The 23,237-nt window shown below is 47.1% G+C and overlaps 1 protein-coding gene and 1 long non-coding RNA gene across 6 annotated transcripts; one reads left to right on the top strand and one right to left on the bottom strand.

Moving 5' to 3' along the window:
- Positions 1–960: 960 nt before the first annotated feature.
- On the bottom strand, positions 961–2,048 carry MIXL1 (Mix paired-like homeobox). The gene is made up of 2 exons (XM_064709504.1): positions 1,741–2,048; positions 961–1,663 (listed from the first exon to the last, which is right to left on the bottom strand). The coding sequence occupies exons 1-2, from the start codon at positions 2,026–2,028 to the stop codon at positions 1,262–1,264; spliced, it is 690 nt and encodes a 229-aa protein (XP_064565574.1). The 5' UTR covers positions 2,029–2,048; the 3' UTR covers positions 961–1,261.
- On the top strand, positions 1,588–22,059 carry LOC135446067 (uncharacterized). 5 transcript variants are annotated; one of them, XR_010439661.1, is made up of 5 exons: positions 1,588–1,791; positions 5,416–5,645; positions 9,351–9,619; positions 10,600–10,844; positions 11,564–14,211. It is a non-coding gene; the product is annotated as an uncharacterized LOC135446067 (long non-coding RNA). The 5 variants fall into 5 exon arrangements; XR_010439659.1 differs by lacking the exon at positions 1,588–1,791 and having other exon boundaries at positions 3,215–5,645; positions 9,351–9,446; positions 9,553–9,619; XR_010439660.1 differs by lacking the exons at positions 1,588–1,791; positions 11,564–14,211 and adding an exon at positions 21,489–22,059 and having other exon boundaries at positions 3,215–5,645.
- Positions 22,060–23,237: the final 1,178 nt, after the last annotated feature.

Below are 23,237 nucleotides of genomic sequence, written 5' to 3'. Positions count from 1 at the left end.
GGACAGGTGGTGCCTGAGGTAGGTTGGTTGGGTTTTGGTTCATGTTTTTTTCAAGGATAGCTCTGGGTTTTTTTTGATGGACAGTACTAATCAGCAGCCCTGCCATGCCACTGCACCTTGCAGTCCAAGCAGCATTCAGCTGTCCCAGGTCTCACAGCACAGGTATGTTATGGGGTGGCACTGAGGGATTTTGTGAATTGGTATCCTTATTCTATGGGGCTTGATTCCTGGTACAGGGTATTTCATTTTTCCTGTGCTTCTGGCATTTGGGTGCTTTTCCATAATTTATAACTTGCTCACTAGGCTCTAAAGTACTGTTTTGTAAGCAGGAAGAATTTGGCTTATGCTCAAAATACATACAGAGTAATGTGTCCTTTCTCAATAAATTGAATTAGAGGAGAGACTTCTGTTGTTTCTGGTTTTGCCATTCTCAGTGCAGAGCCATTCAGCCCATGAGAGATCATGTGAACAGCTTCTGAGTAGTCCCTGCCTACAGCTAAAGCACCCTTACAGTGTCCACAAAATGCTCCCGTTTCTCTTAGTTTAACATTAACCTTGGCTTAAGTGGCAGACTGGAGGCTTTTGTCTGAGCACTTGAGATCTGGAGGTTTGTATTACTTAGGCTAGACATTCCCGTTTTCATTTAGGGATGGGGGTGTTTGTTTAGGGCAGATTTAAGACAAATACTGAAAGAGAAAGTTTAAGGGAGTTTCTGTAACCTGTCCTTTGGGCCCCTTAGGTCTCTTACCAACATCTGAACTGCAGCCATAGCTCTCCAGGACCTGGGAGGAGAAGCTGCAGCTGATATCTACCACTCCTCGACTCCACCATCAGCCACGGTAAGAAACCTTGCCCCTGCACCAGGTACACACACAAGCAGATCAAAAATGTAAACCTTTATTTTCTTGGTCAAAAAACCCCGACAGACCACATTTTTTACGACAAGTCCCCATCCCCAAAACACAGTGGATTTGGGTTAGCTTTTTGGCTAAAGAAGGTTAAATAGATACACTAAACATGATACAAGAAAGCTTTAAATACAGTGTAAAAAGATGCCCTCAGCTGATGGAGCCGACCCGTATCTCTCTTAAATAAATACGTACAATCAGTTAGTAGCGGATAAAGTGCAACAGTGGCAGAGCAGCAGTGAGGTAGCGCGGTGTGTGACTGCTCCCCGCCCGAGCAGCGGGACGGGCTCCGGCGGGAGGGCTCAGCCCGCCCGGTTTAACTCCTGCCGGTGCCGGTCCCGCCGCGGCGGCGCTCACAGAGCGCGGAAAGCGCCGAGCGCGTTCTCCTCCCACTCCGAGCCCGACTCCGAGTAGCCGCTGGTGTCCTCGGCGTCCGACACGGGCGAGTACTGCCCGCAGAAGGCGCGGGCCGGCGGGAAGGGGCCGGCGGCGCTCCTCGCGAACGGGCCGGGCTCCGGCTGGCCGGGCGGGAAGCCCTCGAAGCCGGGGCCGGGGGGGAAGCCGGCGGCCGGCGGCCACACGTAGGGGGCCGAGCCGTCCTCCGTGCGGGCGGCCGCGGGGAGGGCGCAGCGGGGCCGCTGCAGGGCGGCGAAGCGGGGCGGCCGCGGGCAGCCCGGCGGTGGCGGCGCGGCGGGGCCGGGGCGGGGCGGGCCCCGCTGGCGGCGGGACTTGGCGCGGCGGTTCTGGAACCACACCTGGGGAGAGAGGGCGGCGGTGAGCGCGGCGCGGCGGCCCCCGCGGCATCGGGCGCGGCACGGCCGGCGCCCCTCACCTGGATGCGGGACTCGGGGATCTGCGTGGCGTCGGCCAGTTTCTCCCGCAGGTAGATGTCGGGGTACATGGTGTCCTGGAAAACCAGCTCCAGCGTCTCCAGCTGCGCCGCCGTGAAGCTCGTCCGCTTCCGACGCTGCGAGGTCGCCGGCGCCCCCTCGGACGGCTCGGCCGGGGGAAGCGCCCTGAGGGCGGGCGAGACCGGGCCGGGCCCGCCGCCCCCCGGCCACCTGCCCGCGGGGAAGGCGGGCGGCTCCGCCGGGGGCTCCCCGAAGCGCAGCGCGGCCATGGCAGCGGCGAGGAGCGGGCTCGGCCGGCCGGCCGTGCTTTATAGCCGGGGAGGGGGCTCGGCAGGGGCGGGGGTGCGAGGGGCGGCCCGGCCCGCGGGAAGGTGAGCGCCGGGCTCCCCGCCGGGCCCGCGCCCCGGGCTGCCCGTGGGGTGCCCGGCGGGGCGGCCCCTGCCTTGCCTTGCCCAGCCCAGAGGAGTCAGTGATGCTCTAAGCGTGCCCCTCGGGGGTGGGTGATGGCTGGCAGCCCTCGGCTCCCCGCCCGACACACAGACAGCAGGAGGGAGCAGGGAGCGGGCTTTGCATCCGTACGCAAAACAGCTGGGTGTTGGGAGTTTGGCTCCCCGGAGAGGACCAAAACAGCGGCTCGGCTGTTTCTAATACAGCGTCTGGGCTGGTCGGGTTATGGAGTTCATTCGTTCATGGAGGTAGATGCTCTGGAGCAGCTGACTGCTTTGGCAAGTCAAGGATCGTGCATGGTGTGAGACATAAAGCAAACAGGAGTTATCTCTTCCCGTGGCCGTGACTGCTCCGCTTGCAGTGCTTCACTGCCAGCTGTGCGGGTGGTGTACAGATTCCTGCTGCTGCAAAAACTTCTCTTTCTTTTTAAGATGCACGTTAAATGCAGCTGGAGAGCCTTAGCAGAGGCAGGCAGGGCAGAGGCAGACATCGATGTCATCACCTTTTCCACCACTTGCTAATGCCTTTACACATTGCACTGGCACATCCCATGTGCCTCTGCCAAAACTGATTCCCAGATGAGAGGTCTTGTGCTGAAACGCTGCCTGCACACCCCAACAACACCAAGGCACTTAAAATGGTTTGTCTTCTTATTACTTTTTATAGCTGTCTCCCAAGAAAAATTACTTTGTACAGAAAATCATGTAGCAATTGTTAAAAGCTGTTTTTAGAAGTTTTGTTCCTAAAACATTTGTGCTTTTACATGTGCAGCAGCCCAGATGCTTTCATGCCTGAAGTTTCTAGGTTGTTCCTAAAATCATGGGCTGTAGCCTGCAGACAGGAGTCGGACCCATGAGAGTTGAGCAATGTTCTCAGTTAGCAGTGTAACAAGAGGTGGTGAGAAAGGGCACAGGTGAGTGGGGCTCCAGAAAGCACAGACAGCATTATTTAAGGTTTTTAGTGCAAAACTCATTGAATCACTCTGCAGATTGCTTGCAGATTTAGAAGATGCCACAGGTGGCAGCAAAAGAGAATTATTCCAGATTAAATTTACATGATGAATGTTTTATTGTATTTTACATCAAATAATATTCTGCAAAACATAGCAGAGGTTTCTTTTCTGAAGGATTTAATCCTGCTTGGAATTATGTCTTTATAAGAATATAGTTTCTAGGATTTGGTTCAGGTTGATGAAGGCTGCCAGACAGAGAGCGGGTTTTTGAGGAAATGTGTTTTTTCACACACACACGTGTTTTTCTTTCAGCAGCAGCCCAGGCTTAAGGAGCTGCTGGCACCACAGGCCCCCCACTGTTCACCCCTGTGCTGCTGCCTTCCCTTTAGCTGAGCATGTGTCAATCCACACAGTGTGCTCAGGGAATTTACCCAAGTTAAATTAACTGTACAGCAACAACAGCTGGGCTTGGTTGGTTGGGTTTTTTCAATCCAGATCTGGCATTCCTAACTTTGAGTTATCAATGCCCCCAGGATGGCTGTACAAGTGAGAGAACACTGCCAGATGGAGCAGGAGGGAAATGAGGGGATCCCATCTGGGGTGCTTCTACCTGGATCTGATTCTGAGCTAGCAGAGAACAAAACTGAGACAGACTGCCCAGGAGCGTGGTGGTTTTCAGTGTCAGACTTCCCATTGAGACAGCTGCCAATGTATATTGAACAGATACTCAGGAAAGAGTGAGTACTGGGAGCTAATAGACCTGTTCCCAACTCATAACCTGGAAATGGGCTGACTCTTTGATCTCTGGCTGCTGTGACATCCTTCAGACCAAAAGCCTCCTCTGTTCCCTTGCCCTTTATGGTTCCAGAGGTGTTCCAACAGCTGTCTTGTGACAGCAGCTGACACACTTCCCTTGGTGAGGAAAACAACAGTGAGGCTTCCCAGGCCTGAAAACTTTCATTGGGAGACACAGAGGTAACAATTATAGCCTTTTAAAAACTCTACATTGTTACAATGAAAGTAAAATAACTTCCACACCCTACATTTTGTGGCATTCACATTGTCCGTGGATGCAGTGTGACCTGTGGCTCTGCCCTGTGGAATAGGAAACTGTGTGTGATGAATTGTGGGCAGAACCCCTGGTGCAGCCCAGGATTGCACACACAGGCCCTGGCTGTGGGGTTCCCACTCAGACTCCTCATTACCTGGCTGCAGACAGTTGTATTTTCTAGCAGATGTGCCTGTGAGTGGATGAGAGTGCTCTGAGCAGGTCAGGCTCTGCTGCCTGTCTGCAGGTTCTGTTTATTCTAGTCTGCCTCAGTTTCCCTGTCTGGGCTGGCTGGCTATTACCAGCATATTCCCATATCTTGGTGATGAGTTCCTTTCTTCTTTCCAGTGCTATGTGCTTTTGCAAAAGCAGAGCAATTCTGGAGCAAGAGCAGAGCACAGGAATTATATTTTCCTTTTCTTATTGCTCAGAGCATCACACATTAATTTTTGTCAGTGGGATCCTTGTGGCCACCCTTCTATATTGGCATGGTTTGAAACAGGTCTAAGATTGAATAAAAGCAAGGGGGACAGTACTGATTGTAAAGGAGTACAATCAGTACTCAGTACAGTACACTTGTAAAGGAGTGTGCTTTAGGTGGACAGCAGAATAGGAGGCTTCTGCCTCCTCCCAGGCAAGCAGGATGACATGAAAGACAGCTCCTTGCTTCCTTCTGGCAGTTCTGTCCCCTCCCAATGCTGGCACACTTCTCCACAGCTCCCACAGAGAATCATCCCATGATGTCCCAAAAGCTGTGCCTGTGGGGTAGTGCAGTGTGCCTCCTGCAGCAAGGAAAATGTGCTGTGTCTGGATTCAGTGGAGTTTCCTTTCCCTCACAAGTAGTTTTCCATCCTGCTGTGTCCCTTGTAGGCTGACAAAGAAGTTTTTGATGCCTTGTAGGTGCCAACATCTGCATGGACTCATACCCAGGTAAGGGCTGGAAGCATTTAGAAGACATTCAGTTTTGTCCTTTCCTGTTTTCAGGCTTGCTTTTATTTGTGTCCCACCAAGGTAAAAAGAAGGATTTTATGTCTTCCCTCAAGAAGCAGAAGATGTGACAGAAGTCCAGAAGTGGCTTGCTTTTTGAAATTAACATGGCAAAAACTAAGAGAGCTATCTCTAAAGGAAAAGCAGACTGCCTTGTGCTGATATGAAAAATTACAGGCTGCTTCAGAAGCTGTTTACACTGATCTTCACTCTGTTTGTCAGGAGAGAAACTTCTGGTGCTTTTGTCTGTGCTGGGAGTGCCTCAGCAGTGAGGCATCTGTGCCAAGAGGACTCACAACACAAAATGTGCCTGTAGCTGCAATGAAACAGCTCTGAGCTTCAGCTGGAGGACACACCCTCACATCACTGCTGCCAGCTCTGAGCATCCAGCAAGGGCAAGACAGGCTGTGAAACACCGAGGCTGTGGAGCAGCAGGGGGAGACGGCCCTCTGGTGAGTTTCAACCTTTTGTCAAGCTGGGGAGGTTCTCTCAGGCTCTTGGTGCTACAAAGTCATCTTTTAAATGTGCAGCTGAAGATGCTGCTTTATGTGACTTGAGGAGCTGAGCTTGGGAAGCATCTCAGAGTGCAGTGTGACGTGCAGGCATGGCTTTGCTGACAAGACAAACACAGCCCTTGAAATAACCAACGTGTGAGCAGTTCTGCTGCTCAGTCCTGGAGGGAATGGGACACCTGGGGATTGGCCATGCAGTGATTTGTAACCAGCCCTGCAGCCTTGGCTGTGTTCAAACTCCTCTGGCTTGCAGATGTCACCATCACCCTGTTCCTTCTGGGGCTCTGCAGGGACACAGTTTGTGCACAGTCTTTTGTCATTCCAGCAAGGTTTATTGTTTTCTGCAGGGACACAGTTTGTGCACAGTCTTTTGTCATTCCAGCAAGGTTTATTGTTTTCTTTCTGGTGACTGTCTTCAACATGAATTCTCTGGTCACTAAACCTGAGATTGAGGTTTTTAGAAGTGGAGATTTAGCAGTCTGCTGTCAACTTGAGTAAATTTGCAAAGATTTGGTATCTTGGAGATCTCAATTTCTACATCAGTTTTAATTGAAATTGGCCAAAAATTTCAAATCTCATCACAGAATCATAGAAAGGTTTGGGTTGGAAAGGACCTTAAAAAATAATCTAGTTCCAACCCCACAGACAAGGCTGATCAGAGCCCCATCCAACCTGGCCTTGAGCACTTCCAGGATGGGGCATCCACAACTTCTCTGGGCAACCTGTGCCAGGGCCTCACCACCCTCACAGTGAAGAATTTCCTCCTAATACTTAATCTAAACCTCAAATCTCAGTTTGAAGCCATTCACCCTTGTCCTGTCGTGACATGCCCTTGCAAAGAGTCCCTCTCCATGTAGTAGGATACTGACCAAAAAAAAGGGACAGTGGTCACACAAACCTGATTTCATTAATTTAGAGAAAGTTTAAGAAAAAATAAAACCATATTTTTGCTGTTAAGACTTAAGTTTAAGTATCCCTGGATAGCTTGTCTCTGAAGAAGCAATCCCTGGATAATTATCCTACAAATTAAATTAATTGTAGTCCAGACACATTTTTATGGTTGCATATATAACTACATTTGCTCCAGAGTTTCTGCTGGCAGGAAAATACCATATAATTTCCAGCTTCTCTAGCAGGGCCCTGATAGCAAAAATTGTTAATGCATGGTAGGCTTAGGTTTTGAGGTTTTTTCATTCTGCCTAAGAGGAAATCTTTGTATGAATACTTAATTTCCCTTTGATTGCTTCTAGTCATTGTGACAAAGCTCTTTACAACCTCGAAATGCTTTTAGAGGTTTATCAGGTCTTCCCAATGTGCAGACACAAGATCTATATATTGAAGCCCATCCCAGCTTTTAGGGAGAGTTCTGAGATCTTACAATGATGTCATGTTTTTAATTTAGAGTTGTCATTTTTCTAGTCCTCACAGCTTTAACAAGACAGAGCTTGAGCAGGGTGGGCTGTGTGTAGTCCTCACTCTGGCATGGTGGTTTGCAGATGCCTTGAAATAAATTCTTGGAAGGCCCAAGCTGCCTGTCCATTGTGGATATTCAGGTGTGTCCCTGCCAGAGTCCTGTGCAGGGAAGAAGGGACTTGCTTTGCTGCTCAGCCCAGGGAGAGTGTTCAGCTCCAGCTGGGACACAGTGAGGGGACACAGCCAGGTCAGAAATGGGACTTGGCCATGCTCCAGGCTGTCCCAGTGGGTGTCCAGGTGCCTGAGCCCTGGGGAGTGAAAGGGAGGTGGTGCTGTCACAGTGTCCTGAGAGTGACCTTGACCAAGGGGCTGGGCTGAACCCCTTTCAGCACTTTTGTATGGTACAAAAGGTACAATCCCCAGTGCCATGGAGAACCAGAAGGATGTCAGAACCAGAACCTGAGCACTGGGGAGTGAAAGGGAGGTGGTGCTGTCAGTGTCCTGAGTGTGACCTTGGCCCAGGGGCTGGGCTGAACCCCTTTCAGCACTTCTGTCCTGGTACAAAAGGTACATTGGGCACATCCCCAGTGCCATGGAGAACCAGAACAGGGCCAGAGCCTGGTGATAGCAATCCCCAGCACAGGTTATTTCAGGTTTGCCCAGCAGCTCTGTGCACAGACAGAGCGTTAAAATAAATGCAATGTGACTAGAGGTTATGTTATCTCTGAAAGATGCCTGCCTTGCTTGGCTCAGACCTGATGACCTCTATAAATGCACAATCTATTTTCCTTTGAACATTCAGCTGTGTCCCCTTGGCTTTGGGCACGAGGAACTAATAGTGTGTTGTGACTTTAGCCCTGTGCTTAGGAGGGGGATGTGACTTGGTGGGGTGAGCCATTTCCTGGGAGGTGTGAGACGTGACTTCAAGACCTGCTGGTGCCGTTCGTGTATTGCGCTCCGAGGAGTTGATAAGAGCTTCAGACACACAGAGAGCCTCGGAGGAAGCCGTGGTGGAGGCGGGGAGGCGCAAAACCGCGGCGAATGCATATGAAAAGATCAAGGGGCTGTATTTGCTAAACCCCAGCAGCAGCAGAGATGGGGCTGATGCCCAGGTTCAGAGAGCACCCAGACACAGCAACAGGGCAACAGCAGAGCGTGTCTGATGGCTGGCAGCTGGCTCCCTACCATCGGAGGGAGAGGAGGATTCAGGATTTGGGAGTGGAAGGGAGATAAGAGCAAATGGTGGGGGTGGGAAGAGGGAAAGGGCAATAGGGAGGAAGCTACCTGCAGATAGGAGGGCCTGCTGAAAGAGCATGGGATGTTTAGTGTTGAATTTAAATATACTTAAACCTCAGCTTAACTTTGGGTTTTAAGATAGCCTGAGAGTGGCAGGGTGCATGTACCTGACCCTCACTGATGATTCTGCAGTGAGGGGACATCCCACCAGCAAACCCTAGGCATAAACAAAGCCTTGTTGCAATTTCTCTGTGTGCCTTCTCTGATTTTACATTTATATTTAATTTATCAGAGAACCTAAAGCTTGTATTTAATAGAATTTACTGTATTGCTTTGCTTACTCACAAGCTCTGAACAAGGTCATTCCCAACTCTGAGATATTTTCCTTAATGAAGATTTGCTGAGAACGGTTGGTGCAGGTGGTTGTGTATACACAAAATAACAGCATTATGCAAACTCCCAAGAATGTTTAATTAATTTACTGTGAAAGCAAAGGAATATATTTGCAGATGAACAAAAAGAAAAAAAGAAAGAAGGAAGAAGATAAGAACAGAAGAGCTAAGGAAAAAGACAGGACCATGTTTTCTTCCTTTTCATTCAGCACCTACTTAGGAGAGGCAGCCTGCCAGGGTGCAGCCAGAATACACACACAGAGTAGGGCAGGCAGGGGATGGATAGCAAAGAGGCCACATTCTCCTCTAACAGCACTGGATAACACCATGAAAAACTCCAAACACTCCCTTCTCTTCCCTTTTTCAGGCTCCTTAGCAAGCAGTGCTAGGGCATTGTTTTCTACCTTTTCTTGGCAGGCTCTTAAACCCTTATCATCATCCCCTGCATGTGGTAAGCTCTTCCTTCTACTCCAACTTAACAAATGAGTCACAAGTCTCTGTTTGTCTTTCAGTGTTTGGTATCTGAGAGCATCAGCTGCTGAAATGGATGGATTTTTATGTAAATGTTTATTTATTTATTTGTTTGTTTGTTTGTTTGTCGCAGCTTGTGTCTCATGGTTATTGAGAAAAGGATCCAAATGTGAAGCAAGTTTTGCTCCAATGGTTCAAAACCAGAAGAAAATGCACAGAACCAGAACTGGTATGGTTGGATGCCTGTTACAATACGAACACAAACCCATGATCTTTCTCTGCCCTTGGCTGCCCTGGTGCTGTTAAAACCCACCAAGTTTTCCCTCCCTGAGTAGGACTGCCTGGAGAACCCTTCATCTGGCTTCCCTGTGCTTCCCTGCTGCTTCTCAGGCATGTGCCAAGGTCAGTGCTCTGGCTTCAGTCTGATCATTCATTCTAAATGTTTCCCACCCTCTTTTCTGATCAGTTTTGGAGATGGGGGGCTTTTAGTCTCACATAACACTTACAACAAAACCATTTTGGTTTTGTTCTTGCATTTTTTCTGGGTTCTTTTATTTCCAAGGTTTTCAAGCCTCTGTAAAGTTTGGAAGATTTTCAGGTTTAACATGTGGATGGAACATGGGAAGTTTCTCCTGAGCTGGGGTTTTGCAGTTGATCATTAAATCAGCAGTACCACATGATCATAGCTGGGGAGTGCAGTGGTTACTATGCCATTTGATAAAGTCATTCTCTCCTGTGCATGAATTGACTCATATTTCTTTGCTATTTAAAGTCAAATTAAAGAGAAGTGCCACGCAACACACTCGGTAGGCATTATTTCCGTGGGTTATCCTGACTTTTGTGAGCCCACAGCACAGTTTTCTGGTGCCTGACTCACAGAGAAGCTCCATGAATTTGCACAGATCAGTATCTCCATCCTCCTCCCCCACTATCCTGTCCCCTGCCTCAGCCATCCCAGATAATTTTGTCCAACAGAGTCCTGTGAGTTGGATCACTCCTCTGGGAAGGGCACTCTCATGTCCCTGCCTCCAGCCTGCACCACTGCCCCCCTGGGCTGCCCTGCTCATTCCCTCACTCCCATTTTACATCACAGCTGGTTTTCTTCCCCTTTTATTCAAGCTCAACTCCTCTGCTTTTATTTCTGGCAGGGTTATTTTTCTATTTGAGTTTGGCTCTGTTTGCCAAGGCCGCACCCTTGTCACCTCCTTATTCTGATCCTCTCCTTTGTTGACTAAAGGCCTTCCTCTCCTTCCTTTTATCGGTACTTTTATCTCTTTCTCCATTATCTTTTAGTCCCCTTGATTCTTACCCCTCTCTTTTGCATATGACCCAGCTTGTTTTACGTGTTACTTGGAGGATTTAAGACTTTTTCTCCTTGACAGCTTTTCTTCTCTGCCCCTGGAAGGCTCTCTGTGCTGCTGGACACTTGGCAAAGAGCAAATGCATTTATTGCTGCAGATGGGACAGCTGCAATCCGAGGTGGATGGAGAGTGACTCCAGGCTGGGGTGATCTCAGCAGATCTCTACTGCCATCTTAGCCACCCCCCACATCTTTACAAGACCCTGTTTTTCCTCTTTTGCAGTCACATCTTTGCAGCTGGGATGCCTCTTACCTAAGGTATTTGAGGTAAGAGAAGGTTTAAAGGAATGCTGAGGGTTTGCTTGCAGGTCTGAGTGATCAAAAAAGGTGCAGCAGTGTCACAGTGTAGGTTTCTATTTGCAGTCCCACTGCTGCTGGCCTCTTTTGTCACTCACTGACAATGCCTGAAATATGGCTGTAGACAAAATGTTTGTGACAGTGGCTGGAGATTGCAAAGCTGGGCAGGATATCCCATCTATCACAGCATCACCTGGCTGGTTTGCATTGTGTGTGTCCTGGTCACTGCCAGCAAAGCAGTGTTCATGGTTTTCTGGCATTTCAAAATCACTTTATTTCTCTCAAATTTTGCCCGGATAAGGGCAGAAGTGAGAAGATAATGAGTTTTCTTTGATTAATCTCACTTGGTTAAGCTCTCCTTCCTCTGTGCTTTGTATTTTTACCAACTACTGCAGCAAGAGTCCTGGCATGTACGAAGCAGTTCAGGATAAACAGGGAACCTGCTGCCACTAAAAATCCTGACAGACCAAGGACTGATCCTACCTGCTCACAGAGCTTGATTTTGCATCTCTTCAGCCAAATGGTGATCTTCCCTCTGGCTGCATGGAGCAGACTCCTGCTTTAGGGACCAGGGTAATTCCTAAGAGCCACACAGGTGTCCAGCCAAGCAAACCCTCCCTGAATGTTGCACTATTTCCCCATCTACTCAACCTGACCTCCTTTACTCCAAACAAGTTTTTGCATTTCAGATTTCCACAGCAGCAAGCTGCCATTGACAGTGTGTGACCAAGTCTGGGCTGTCCAAACACACCCACACCCATCAAATGCCACTGTCACTGCCTGTGACCCCATTGCTGAAGAGCAGGTGCATGGCACCCTGGCCAAGACACACAGGGCTGTTCCTAGAAGATGCCTGTTCCAGAGCTGGATTGCTGCCTGCTTCCTGCTCTCCAGGCCTTTATGTCATCTTGAAGCAGTGCAGCTTCACCAGGTTCCTTTGTCTTTGTCTAACCAAAGTGCAAAAGCTGTTTTCAGGTGGGAATTTTACTTAGGACTATGTAAAATGTGTAGGCACAAAGTGCTGCAAAAGACCAGGTCATTCATTCCAGGCCTGAGTGAATTCTTTCCCTGTCCACACTTCTCAAACTCTGGCCCATGTTTTCAGCAGCTGGAGAAATTATCAACCACATCACACAAAAGGAAAGACTTATTCACTTTTTTTTTTTTTCCCCACAACATAAGGAGAGCCACTCCTGTGAAATCCTCTCCAGATCTGTGGGTCCAGGTTGCTGGTTTTCTCCATGTAGGCATGTAAAAATCATGAATTATGACAAAAGGAGTGATGAAGTGCTCTTTGGAGCACTTGCAGAATAGCCATAGTTTGGATAATGGCAATTTTTCTTTCTCTGGGTGGAGTTTAAGCCATTTGGGAGTTGTTAATTGTACATTGATATGAACAGGAAGGGGAGCATAACATAAAGAGGACAGCAACCACCCTGAGGCTGGCTGGGAGATTTGTGTGGCTGCTGGTGTCAAATGCTGAAGCAGAAATTGGTTTGACATTTTGGAGGGGAAGGCAGTGCTGGTCAGTCCTGGCTGCTGCCCTGGGTACCTGCTGATTCAATGGCTCTGAGGATAATGCATTTTGCAGCAGAGAGGAGATTGTGTCTGAGCAGTTCTCAGGAGGAATTGTGCCATCACACCCCACAAACAGCAAGCAGTGCCAAGTTGTGAAAGGGCTTGTGTCAGTAAATCACCTGTGATGTTTTTGGCAGGCATCTAACCAACACCCAGGGAAGGCTCACAGACTGGTGATGCACCATCTCCTCACATTTTGCACTCTCTGCTGGTGAAGGTAGGCTGGATATCCCTGCCTTGGCCCCCTAGAGGGATTTCTGGCCAGGACAGTGGTCCATGAAAGATGAAACAGAAGTCAGGCAAAGAGTAAGATATTGTCATTTGCCCCTGAGGTCATGTAGGGTCCCAGAAAAAACCATTGCTGAAAACCAAGGAGTCCTCAGTCCCAGACTCAGAGAGGAGGTGCAGTGTGTGTAAAGCTGTGAAAGTACCCCAGGAAACCCAGGCCATTCACATGGAGTATGTCCAGCTATAGACTAGCAGAGATACCCACACACAAGGACAGTGGGGATTTAGACATTTTGGGGGCTAGACTCGAGTCCTGGATAAGCTTCAGCTTTGCTCCAACTAACTCAGCTTTATTATTTTCTTGAGAGTGAGTACAGTGCAGAGCTCTCTCCCAAAAGCTCTGGAAGCTGCTGGTCCAGTTCAGAAAGGTGGCTGGGTGTGTGATGCTCCTCTCCAGTGATTTTTACTGCACAGTAGCTTTTAGCCAGGTTCCAGCAGCATCCTGGTGGCACCAGTGTAAAAGCATTTGGCCTCTTTTGGTTTGGACACTCATCCATGAGGCACTGAGAGAGAGTTACCCACAGTGAGCATTACAGCTGTTGGTCACTGCTGACCTGGGCCAGCTTTGATTGCTGATCCTGAGAGGTTTCACTCTGTCATTCTTCTCCAGAGGTTTCTGCTCTTCCTGGAAAAAAATATTCAAGGGCATTTCTAATGGATGCAGAAAAAACAAACAAACACATCCCCAGGCTTTTAGGTATTGCATTGCTTCCTGTGACCCTCTCTCCTCCCAGCAATGCCTAGATTTCAAGTTGCATAGGCTGGGTGGAATATATTTTAGAACAAGACTCTATTTAGCCATGATGTCAACTGCAGCCAACTATAAAAAGCTCAGTAATGCTCTTTGAAAGTGTAACAGCTGCTGCTCTACACAGTCCCTGGTGTATTACAAGTCCGCCCTACTTCGTGTTCACACAACCAAAATAAAATACAATAGCAATCATTTAAATAGTTCAAGGAATTTGGGACATAATCTCCCCAGAAACCAGGAGGAATTCAAGGTTAGACAAACTGAGTAATTTTGCATGGTTTGTTAACAGAAAGGGAATTTGCAAAATTGACTTTTACCTCCCATTGACTATGTGCTATCAATGATCCTTACACAGTGACAACAGAGCAGCAAACCTTCCTTTGGGCAGCTCTGCTGGGTGTTGTTCACACACACAAACTGAGCATTTTCATCCTTAACTGGATTTGGTCATGTATATTTAGAAAAACACTGATCAGGCCAAAATTTCCCATAAAAGCAGGAAAGGAAACAGTTGAACAAAATGTTTTTTATTAATCTAGATGAACAGACAGAAGTGAATGACTGTGGAATTATGCTAGCACTGCACACCCTTACTGTACTGGAGAGGTGGTTTTGGCTGGGTCTCTGTTAAGGACAGCCTTGAAATGCTGGATGTTGTAGTAAAGTGTTTTGGTTTTTGGTTTTTAAATCTGAGCAATAAACATTCAGGAGTGATCCCCACATTTCACTCTGTGGACTTGCTTCTGTTGAGGACTTGGAAAAATCTTCCAGGCATTTGTCTGCTTTACTAGAAAATGGGAAAGGTTGAGCAACCTGCCCAGAATGATGTGAAAGAGTGGCAGAGCAAAAAGGTGAGCCTGGCTGTGCTTTCCCCCTTCCCCAGCTGCTGGCCTGCCATCTGGTGAGCTGACATTACCAGTGGCACATCCAATTCCATTGTCTGAAACCAACTGAGACAGCTCAGACAATATGAGTCCAGGAAGCAACAGCTACATAAAAAAGAAGGAAAGTTTCAGAAGAAAATCTCCTGAGTGCCCAGTTTGCTTGAAGTCCTGCTGGGCTGAGCTGTGGCTTGGCAGGGCCAGCACCCTCCTGCCTTTCTGCATCCCTGACAGGGCTAATCAGTGCAAAGTGGCTGCAATGTTGCAGGCAGGGTGGTTTGGTTTGTAGTGCAGATTGGCCTTTGTAGTGTGGGTGGGCAGCAGGCTGTTCCAAGGGATGTGCCAGCTCCTGTGATAGGGGTTTGGAGCAGCCCTGAGCTCACCAGTGTGTGAGGAAATGTTTGGCTGCCAGACATGGCTGTTCCCAGAGGTGACAGGACAGTCAGGCAATGGGAGCAATGGTCTGGCACCAGCCAGAGCCATGGGGATGGAAACATGCACACCATGGGACGGGCTTGGCGTGTCTCTGAGCACTGACTGCACCCAGCCCCCAGGAAGGGATGTTTGATCCATGAGGGAATCAGAGGCACCCAGCAATGAAAGCAAACATACAGAAAGCTTGGGAGGGAGCCAGGGAGCAGCCCCAGTGCCTGTCCCTCCCTCCCTGAGAGCTCTCTGGAAACCCCCTTGGGCTCCTGGCTGTTCATGGTGTGAGCAGGAAAAGGACCTGGCTGGGGATGTGGCTTCTTCTACCCACAGATAAACATGCAAACACACAGAGTATGCTTGTTTAAACAAAGTGACACTGAAGAAAGGTGACTTGTGTCAGCACACAGAGACTCATTTACATGCTGCAGTGTGTAGCAATATGGTGTCAGGTAGGAGCTGGCACATTTCTTGTGTCCAGCCATGTACACATAATGGTATCACAGGGGGAGACCAGTTGCTGTGGAGTTAAAGGTTGTGTTTTCTTTAACAGCACCTAGGAAACAGGGTACTGGAAATCCTTGAACATTCAATAATTCCCAGCCAGTGCCTCTAACAGTTTGTGCAGATTATTTAAGATTTTACTATATCCCTTGACAACTAAGAACTCAGTTCTTTAGATGTTGGGCAGCCTCCATTCTAAATAGGGACAGCTGAAACTTTTCACAAAGCTTTTCTTTACCTTTGTCTGAGGATTTGTGACAACCAAGTGGTTCCACACTTCTAGAAGTGAGACTGGTGAATTGTTGTCCATGAACCCATTTGATTAAAGAAGAGAAAAAACAATCCTGCAATCCTAGATGGGTGACAAGATGAAATTCTCTGTCTCATAAAACAGCCATGGAAACCTCAGGCTCCCAGTGCTCTGACTCCCTGGCTATGATTTTCCACAGTGACCAAGTGATTTATTTAATCCTTTCACTACTTCTTTGTAGTCTTGGATCTTTGAGGTGTCAGGAGGAATCATCAAACCAACTCCTGCCACACCTTAGAAGGGAACATCTTGTGCTGTATCACTGGGGAATAAAAAAAAAAACCTACTTCCTTTCAAAACACATGTTTTTCCCTGTAATATATTTTACAAGTTGAGGAAAACAAGTCCTTTCAAAAACTAACATTACCTGAAAATTTGGACCCCTTTGCAGTGAATGTGATCCCAAAGCTAACATCATGTTTCTTTCACATATGGTTATAACAATTTTTCTTCTTTGGATCTCCATGACTTTCCAGCTCTTCTAAAGGATTTTTCTCCTGTCTCTTAGATAACAGTTAGAAAGATGAAAATTGTTAGATATTTTGTTGTGCATTGGATTACTTGCCTCTAGGTAAGCATTATTCTCATCAAACCAGATAATATTGGATACTCCTACTTATTTCCATGGGATTTGGGAGTCCTAACCAGGATCAGCCCCTTCCTGACATGATCACTTAAGCCAAGGGACTGGACTATTCTCTTAAAGTAATCAACAGTGAGATAATTACGTTTTTGCACCCAAAATGTAGTGAGGTGGGTTGGAACAAATAGCCACTGACCTGTAAGTGGCATTTCACACCACAGTGATAAGGTTCAACCCTCAAAGATTGCTACTGCCCTCTTTTTGGATAGAGAGGATTAGCAAGAACCAGCTATCTGCCATGGGCACACTACCAGTGATGCCTGGGACTCCATCCAGCAAGGAATTTCCTCCCCTGGGTTTTGATCTAGAAAGAAATGTCACTTGATGCTCTGAATGTTAGAGCCCATTCTTTAGCTGGAAAATGCCATTGTTTTGTTGTTCTTTAAAGGCTACTGAAGAATTGCAGTGATGGGCATTCTGTGGCCTGTAATTAAATCAACACCATGAGATATTAATGTATTTTGATCCTAAGGGCTTGTCTATACCAGAATATGGTTTTTTGCTGTATGTTAGTGATGCTAAAGACACACTCCTCATGCCTATGTGTGTATAGCTACACCTAAAAGAGGGCTTTTATCAGCACAAGACCCAGTTCTTAACTCACATGATTGCACTAAGGCTCCTTGAGTGCAGCCCAGCTTATACAGATTCTGCAGGCAGAAGGACACCAGAGAATTGCTCCTTTCATCATGACAGTGTTTTATCTCAGGGGCCAGGGCTGACAGACATTCTGAGTGTTGTTAACCTCTGCTGCTTTAGGACTGGTGTATAAGAGCACATCACAGTGAATCAGGCATTCAAGTACTTCTCTCCTGGGAATGTTGTTCAGGAATCTAGCTGGTGAAATGGACTGACCTTGGTTAAGCTTTTCCTTTGAGAACTATTGCCCTGTTTTTCCCACACATGCCAGCCATCCCAGACCCCACTTAACAAGGTACATTATGAGGTCCCCAGTGGATGACTCCATGATTACTTTAAATTATATGTTAATATGTTGTTCCCCTCTTCATTCAAAGGTTTCATTACCTTTTAGCAAAGCATGTGAAAGGAAAATGATTCATGTATCTCTGTTCTTAAGAGAAAAACATATGATGTGTTCAGCAGCAATTCCTCTCAGTCATCAGCAAGATAGGGACCAGAAGGTGTGTAAATAAACTAGAGACAATTTTAGCTGAAGGGGCTGGGCCAGACTATGGATGTACTAAACATGACAGTGTTGAAGTCTGGGATGGTGAAAAGCAAGGGCTTGGCAGCTTAAGCAGATCCCCCCTGCTGTTTCCTTTGCCATCTCCCTCATTCCCACTCCTCTCCTTGCAGCCTTTCACCCTGACAATTGTACTGACTCAGTTTACGGGGCTGGGCTGTGAATCAGATCTGGGAATAAAGCCAGGAGGGAGAGAGGGAGAAGAGGTATAAAAGGAAGGAGGCTGCATTTCACTGCAAGCCAGTATTGCCACTGAAACCCCCTTGTAGCAAACTACAGCCTTCTGCAATGATGGAGACAGGAGCCACAGCTTTTCCAAAAGGAGCATCTGCAAGCCAAGAGAAGGCACAGTTAACCAGTGCAGCCCCTACACAAGCTTATCTTTGTGGCTCTTGCACTGCTGGGAAAGGATGTTACTGCTTATCTCCCAAAAAGAGAGAGAATGGGAAGTCCTGGCTCAGTCCTTTGTTCTGTGCTGTCCATTAGGAAACTGAACTGAAAAGGTTTTAGCTCAAAGTTTCCATTTTTGTTCACTAGCCTCACTCTCCATAATCTGCTCTGATTTTATTATCCTCAATAGGAAATAAAAAGAAATGAGAGGAGAAAAAAGGTGTCAAAAGACTATTGCCAGTCTGGTGAGTCTTGTGTGATTCTCAGCAGTTCTGCTGTGCAGTACATTTCACTCTATAGTTGTTACCACTGTGAGTAACTTCCGAGGCCCACAAAAGCCACAAAGGAGTGGAAGTCAATAGATTTAGTCCTGCCAGCCTCTCCACTAGTCCACAAATCAGCTGAGGTTGGAATTGCCTGCTGGAGTGCAGTACTACTCACACTGAACAAGGCAGATAAAAATACACTTCCTGTACTGAAAAGATGTTCATTAGAGCAGAAGAGCACAGGTAGGGCAGCAAACTATCGAGTGATCTGACTCTGGCAGGGCAGCAGGATGGCTGGATAGGCGTGGCTGCTCTTTAGGCTGCAGTTTGGTATTGCAGCTGGGCTATGTACAAGCTGGTCTCTGTTTCCCATTTGCACTGCTTTCCCTATGTTGCATTTAGTGGCTGTGCAGCCACAGGGAGAATCTGCTCATCTGGCTGACAACAGGAGCAAACCAACCATGCCATAAAAATGAGGAGCTTTCAGCCATATCAGTCAGCTGGATCAACTCACCCTGAAGCCACTCCAGTGCAAGGGAAAGGGCAGGGAACACAGCTGGGAGCAGCAGTGCAGTGCCACCACTGCTATTTGGCATTAGCTCAGGGCTGTACCTGCTGTGCCCAAAGCTCCCCCATCCTCATTTCCCTGCTCCTGGCAGCGTGCTCTTGCTGCTGCCAGAGGTTTCCCAACCCCTTGGTGAACCAGGCCTGCCCTCTGAGCCAGCAGAGAACTAACCCAGCTGCTCAAAAAGGTGAAGAGGGTTGCTGAGAGGCCCAACTAGCATAAGAGCTGGCAACCAGGATGTTGATGGGAGTGTGTGGTGTGTGGCTGGGAGCAGGCCAGGGCTGCAGACATCTCATCAAACCTCATTCTCAGTTTAACTCAAAGCAGGAGAAATCACCCCAAACAACAACATAAAAACGTGAGCCACAGCTGAGCAGCTGAGAACCAGCCACATGCTCTCCACTAAAGAGTGCATCTGATAATTAGAGAAAGAGGGACAGGCTTACTGCATGCTTTTGGAAGGTGTGTTATCCTTCTGTTTGCTGAGAAGGAGTGACGTGGATAGCGCCACGTGTCGCACACACAAGAGAGAGGCAGCAAAGGAAGCAGTTGTGGAGAAATCTCCTCTCTGCCTGGCATTTCCTGTGCCAATGGATAGCTCAGAGTCTCCAAGGTAGATACAGTTAATTTGAAAATAAAGCCAGAAAGGAAAAGGACACATGAGGGAAGAAGCTGGTATGTAGCACAGCACAGAAAAGGACGTGTCTGGAGCATCAGAGCTCAGGGTCAGCCGTGTGCCACCTCTGTCCTCTTTGGGGACACTAGTTGAGGTCATACCCTGCCACAGAGGTACAACTCACTTTCTGGACGTGTTTGAAAAGAGCAACCATAGGTGCTCTGAATTTACCTGGATAGAAATTATTCATCTGGCTGTTGGTTCACGTTTTTTTCTGGGCACATAGCCAAAAATTGCAGTTGCTAATTGCATCGATTTCCCTGTTCTCTCTTCTGTAAAATCACTTCATTAGAGGAGTTGGTTAAATTCAGGAAGTGCTCCAATTCCTGGCCATATCTCATTTGGCAAAGACTTGCAGATAAAAGTGCAGTGCTGCTTCTCCAGGTCCTGTGCCCGTGCAGGGCGTGCCTGTTTGCACAGCCACACCACAGCAGATGCAATCATATCAGCGTGAGATAATGGAACCAGTATCGCCTCATTTATGAGGCTGAACTGCTCCTTTATGGTCACCTGGAGCTGCCTCCATGCTCGTGGGGTGTTTGTTGTCTCTCAGAATGGGAATATTTAGTGAAGAAGGACCTTAGCATGTGTATGTTTCCTCAGAAGCTGCTCAAGCACCCTGCCAATAAACCTGATTTCAGCAGGATTTGCTGACATGGCTAAAAAGGCACTGCCAACATCCTACATGCAATTAACTTGTTCTGCACCTCATACAATAGGTTAGATATATTGGTATGAAAGTCACCATAAATTACTACAAAAATCCAAGGCATGCAAGGATCACAGTGTGATCCTTGAGTTCAACATGTCCTGAACATCTAAAGAGTTACTGAGAACATCTGCTGTCTGTCACACATATGTTAGGGTCACCATGAGCTCCTAAACTTTAGGAAAAGCAACAAGCAGACAAAAAAAGAGCAGTTTGGTGGTAAATGAGGTTGAGTGGTCACCAAAATGGGCAACAATGGCAGATGATAATGATGACTCTATGATTCATTCTGAGTCCTGGAAAAAGATGTTTTCCAACATCCAAAGTCAATTTCTATGAAATGACAGTGATCAAGAGAACTATGAGGGGAAAACAAAAATATACTCTTACTCTGGATTGTATCAGACATAAGCACAAATAAAATTTGGTTTTCTTCATGTTTCTAGCAGAGGTGGGAGTCCCCTACACTGTAACAGTGCCTCCCTGGGTGGAGAGTGTCAGACCAGCTCCTAACCAAACAGCTGATCTCTGTCCTGTAAGGAAAGGCAGGCAGACAAAGAGAAAACCTTTAATTAAGCCAAAAGAACACTTTCTTCCTTCTGGTCCTGGTGCTATTCATCCAGTACAACTCCCATGAATAGAAAACAAAGATGGTAAGAAGAGGAATAGGACTATCATCTTATGGAAAAAGGTCAATCCTGTTAATACCCACAAAAGCAACTCAATTTCCAAACTCTGAGGAATTTAGTTAATCTATTAATCTGGTCACCCTCTCAGAGATACATGTAGCCTTACCTTCCAGGCACTGCACTCCTTCCCAGCTGTGGAAGCCCACCACAGCACTAGGGCTGGGAGTGCTGATGCCACCCAGTTTATTGAATGTAGCCATCTCTGAGAAACTGATAAAATATCTCCTGAGTGAGAGATTTGCATTTCTGAGCCCATAGCACAGTGCCAGACCCAGCTGCTCAGAGATTTTCCTTTGAGATAATCAAATATTTAGCAGCTGCTGCTGCAGCAAACACCACATGAGGCCAAATCTCTCAAAGTGGGGCTGTCCCTCTGTCAGACACCCCCAGAGGAGTGGGGCTCCTCCAAAGGACACCCAAAGCCTCAGGAAGCACATGGGTTTCGTCCAGGGCTCTCTGGGAGGAAGGGCTGGTGCTCTGGAACCAGAAAGAGTGGAAGAGCTGTTTGTTTACATGAGGACAGTGCCTTGTGAGTGTTTTGATTCTTTACTGTACGATTTCAGTGAGTAGGTTGGTATTTTTAACTGTCAAACATTCAGCAGCTTGAATTAAATAATTTATTTATTCTCTGTAAAACTTGTAGGTTTGCATTCCTTACTGGAGAGCACTGTACTTAAAGGACCAGACTCCCTCTCTAGGACTTGCATTTCTTTTGTGTTTCTTTTCCCACACAGAAGCTGCTGTTCCAAGAAATGAATGAACAATTTACTGGCTGAACTTAGCATTTTCATCTTGTCTGTGAATTAAGCTAAGGATTTTCTCCAACACATAAATTATTGGGAACTGTTTGTCATAATCATGTGGGAAATATGTCTCCATTTACAGGATTGATGAGCAATTCACTGAAGGTGTTGCAAGTCACACTGCTTGCACGCCAGGGACCAGCTCAAATAACCATTGCTGCAAATTCAAAATTTTCTTCTAGAAAAATGTTATTTTTCATCATTTGTTATTACGTGATCCCAGACCAGGACTTCCTGACTCCTCCCAAGATTTCAAGTTCCATTTTTTCCTAAAATACCACCTCACAGCTGCTCCCCTTCCTACACCTGGTGGAACTTGGGTCAGACACAACTCTGTCAGAGACACCTTGCTCTGCCTCTGCAGCTGGGACCTCTCCAAGAGTTTATGGTGCCCTCCTTGGAGGAAACTGTTTTGCTGGTGCCACTAGAACTTCAGCTTCTCTTACTCTGAGGATGCATTTTAAGGGTAAAGAATTCAGTTTCTTAAAGCAGGAACTGTGGATTAAAGTGTAGAATTGATGCCAGAAGAAAATATTTATGAAGTGCATATTCCTCAAGCCAAGAAGGAAATGTGTCAGACCAAAACTTTGAAAATGGAAATTTCAATAGAAGGGATTTATAAATTAACTATTAAATGTTAAAGTGAAGATGGCTATGATGCTGAAGTGACAGACCTGTGAGGCAGGGTGCAGGCTTGTATGAGGAGATAAAATCATCTGTTCTGTTGTTAGACTGCTCTGTAAGGTAGCACCAAATAATCAGTACAGAGAACTGTGTGCTCTGGAGAGCTCCAGCCAACAAAAGGGGATGGTGCAGCCTCATTTTGCAATCTTTGTCAGGAAAAAACAAACTACATGGGGTTACACTCGATCCTCAATAAACCAAAATGCAAGTAAAGAGGCTACAAAGGATTTCCAGTTAGTTGTCAAATTTATTTTGAAGCTTAGGTGACTCATCATCCAAACCAAATTCTGCCCCATGTGTAGTAAACAGTGCCTTGAGTGGCATTGTCTCCCAATAAATACTAACATGAAATAATTTAATTTAAAGCTTTACATTTCTTGTAAAGAAATGTATTTCATTGTCCCTTTCGCCCAAAGGCTTCTAAGCACTTTGTAAGTGTGAAAACAAAATTTCTTCAACATTCCTGAGAGATCAACAGAAGGATCTGAAGGCACTTTGAACAGCAGATAAACTGTGCAGTGTGACAAACTTCAGGGGATAACCCTAGAAGGGGGCACAGACTTTGGGGAGATGGGTGAGACTCCCACTCCCCTGAGTTTCAGGAGGCTGCAGAGGTGTGCAGTTGTCTTCCTTAGCATTGCCTTCATGAACCACCTGGCAGGGCTGTGCCACTTCCCAGCTGTGCAGCCTGAATCGTGGTTTGGCTGAGAAATGAGACCAAAAGCACTCTATGCTAACACAGTCTCTCTCAAAATCCTGCAAGCAAGATTGTGTGAGCTGGGAATAAACCTCTGCAGCCGTGCATGGCAGCGACTCTCAACCCTTCCGCAGCACAGGATAATAGCATTATTGTAAGCAGCGCTTCACGGTCACAAGGGAATGAGCTAATTGCAGACACAGCTCTTGGAGAAGTAATTGCCTTGTGCTCTTTTTACCCTTCTCTGGCTCATTTCTTTCCTCTCCTGTGTGAGTGAAGCACGATTTCTGAGAGAGGAG

This window comes from Zonotrichia leucophrys, chromosome 3, assembly GCF_028769735.1.
Source record: "Zonotrichia leucophrys gambelii isolate GWCS_2022_RI chromosome 3, RI_Zleu_2.0, whole genome shotgun sequence".
In the NCBI taxonomy this organism is placed as follows: domain Eukaryota; kingdom Metazoa; phylum Chordata; class Aves; order Passeriformes; family Passerellidae; genus Zonotrichia; species Zonotrichia leucophrys.
The sequence above is the reverse complement of the archived record's forward strand: the minus strand, read 5'-3'. Positions and strand labels throughout refer to the sequence as shown.

Bases quoted from the DNA above. Each gene is read 5' to 3' on its own strand.
- MIXL1 (XM_064709504.1), bottom strand. From the start codon at position 2,028: ATGGCCGCGCTGCGCTTCGGGGAGCCCCCGGCGGAGCCGCCCGCCTTC. The intron at 1,664-1,740 runs GTGAGGGGCGCC...CTCTCTCCCCAG, and splicing joins TCCCCGAGTCCCGCATCCAG to GTGTGGTTCCAGAACCGCCG.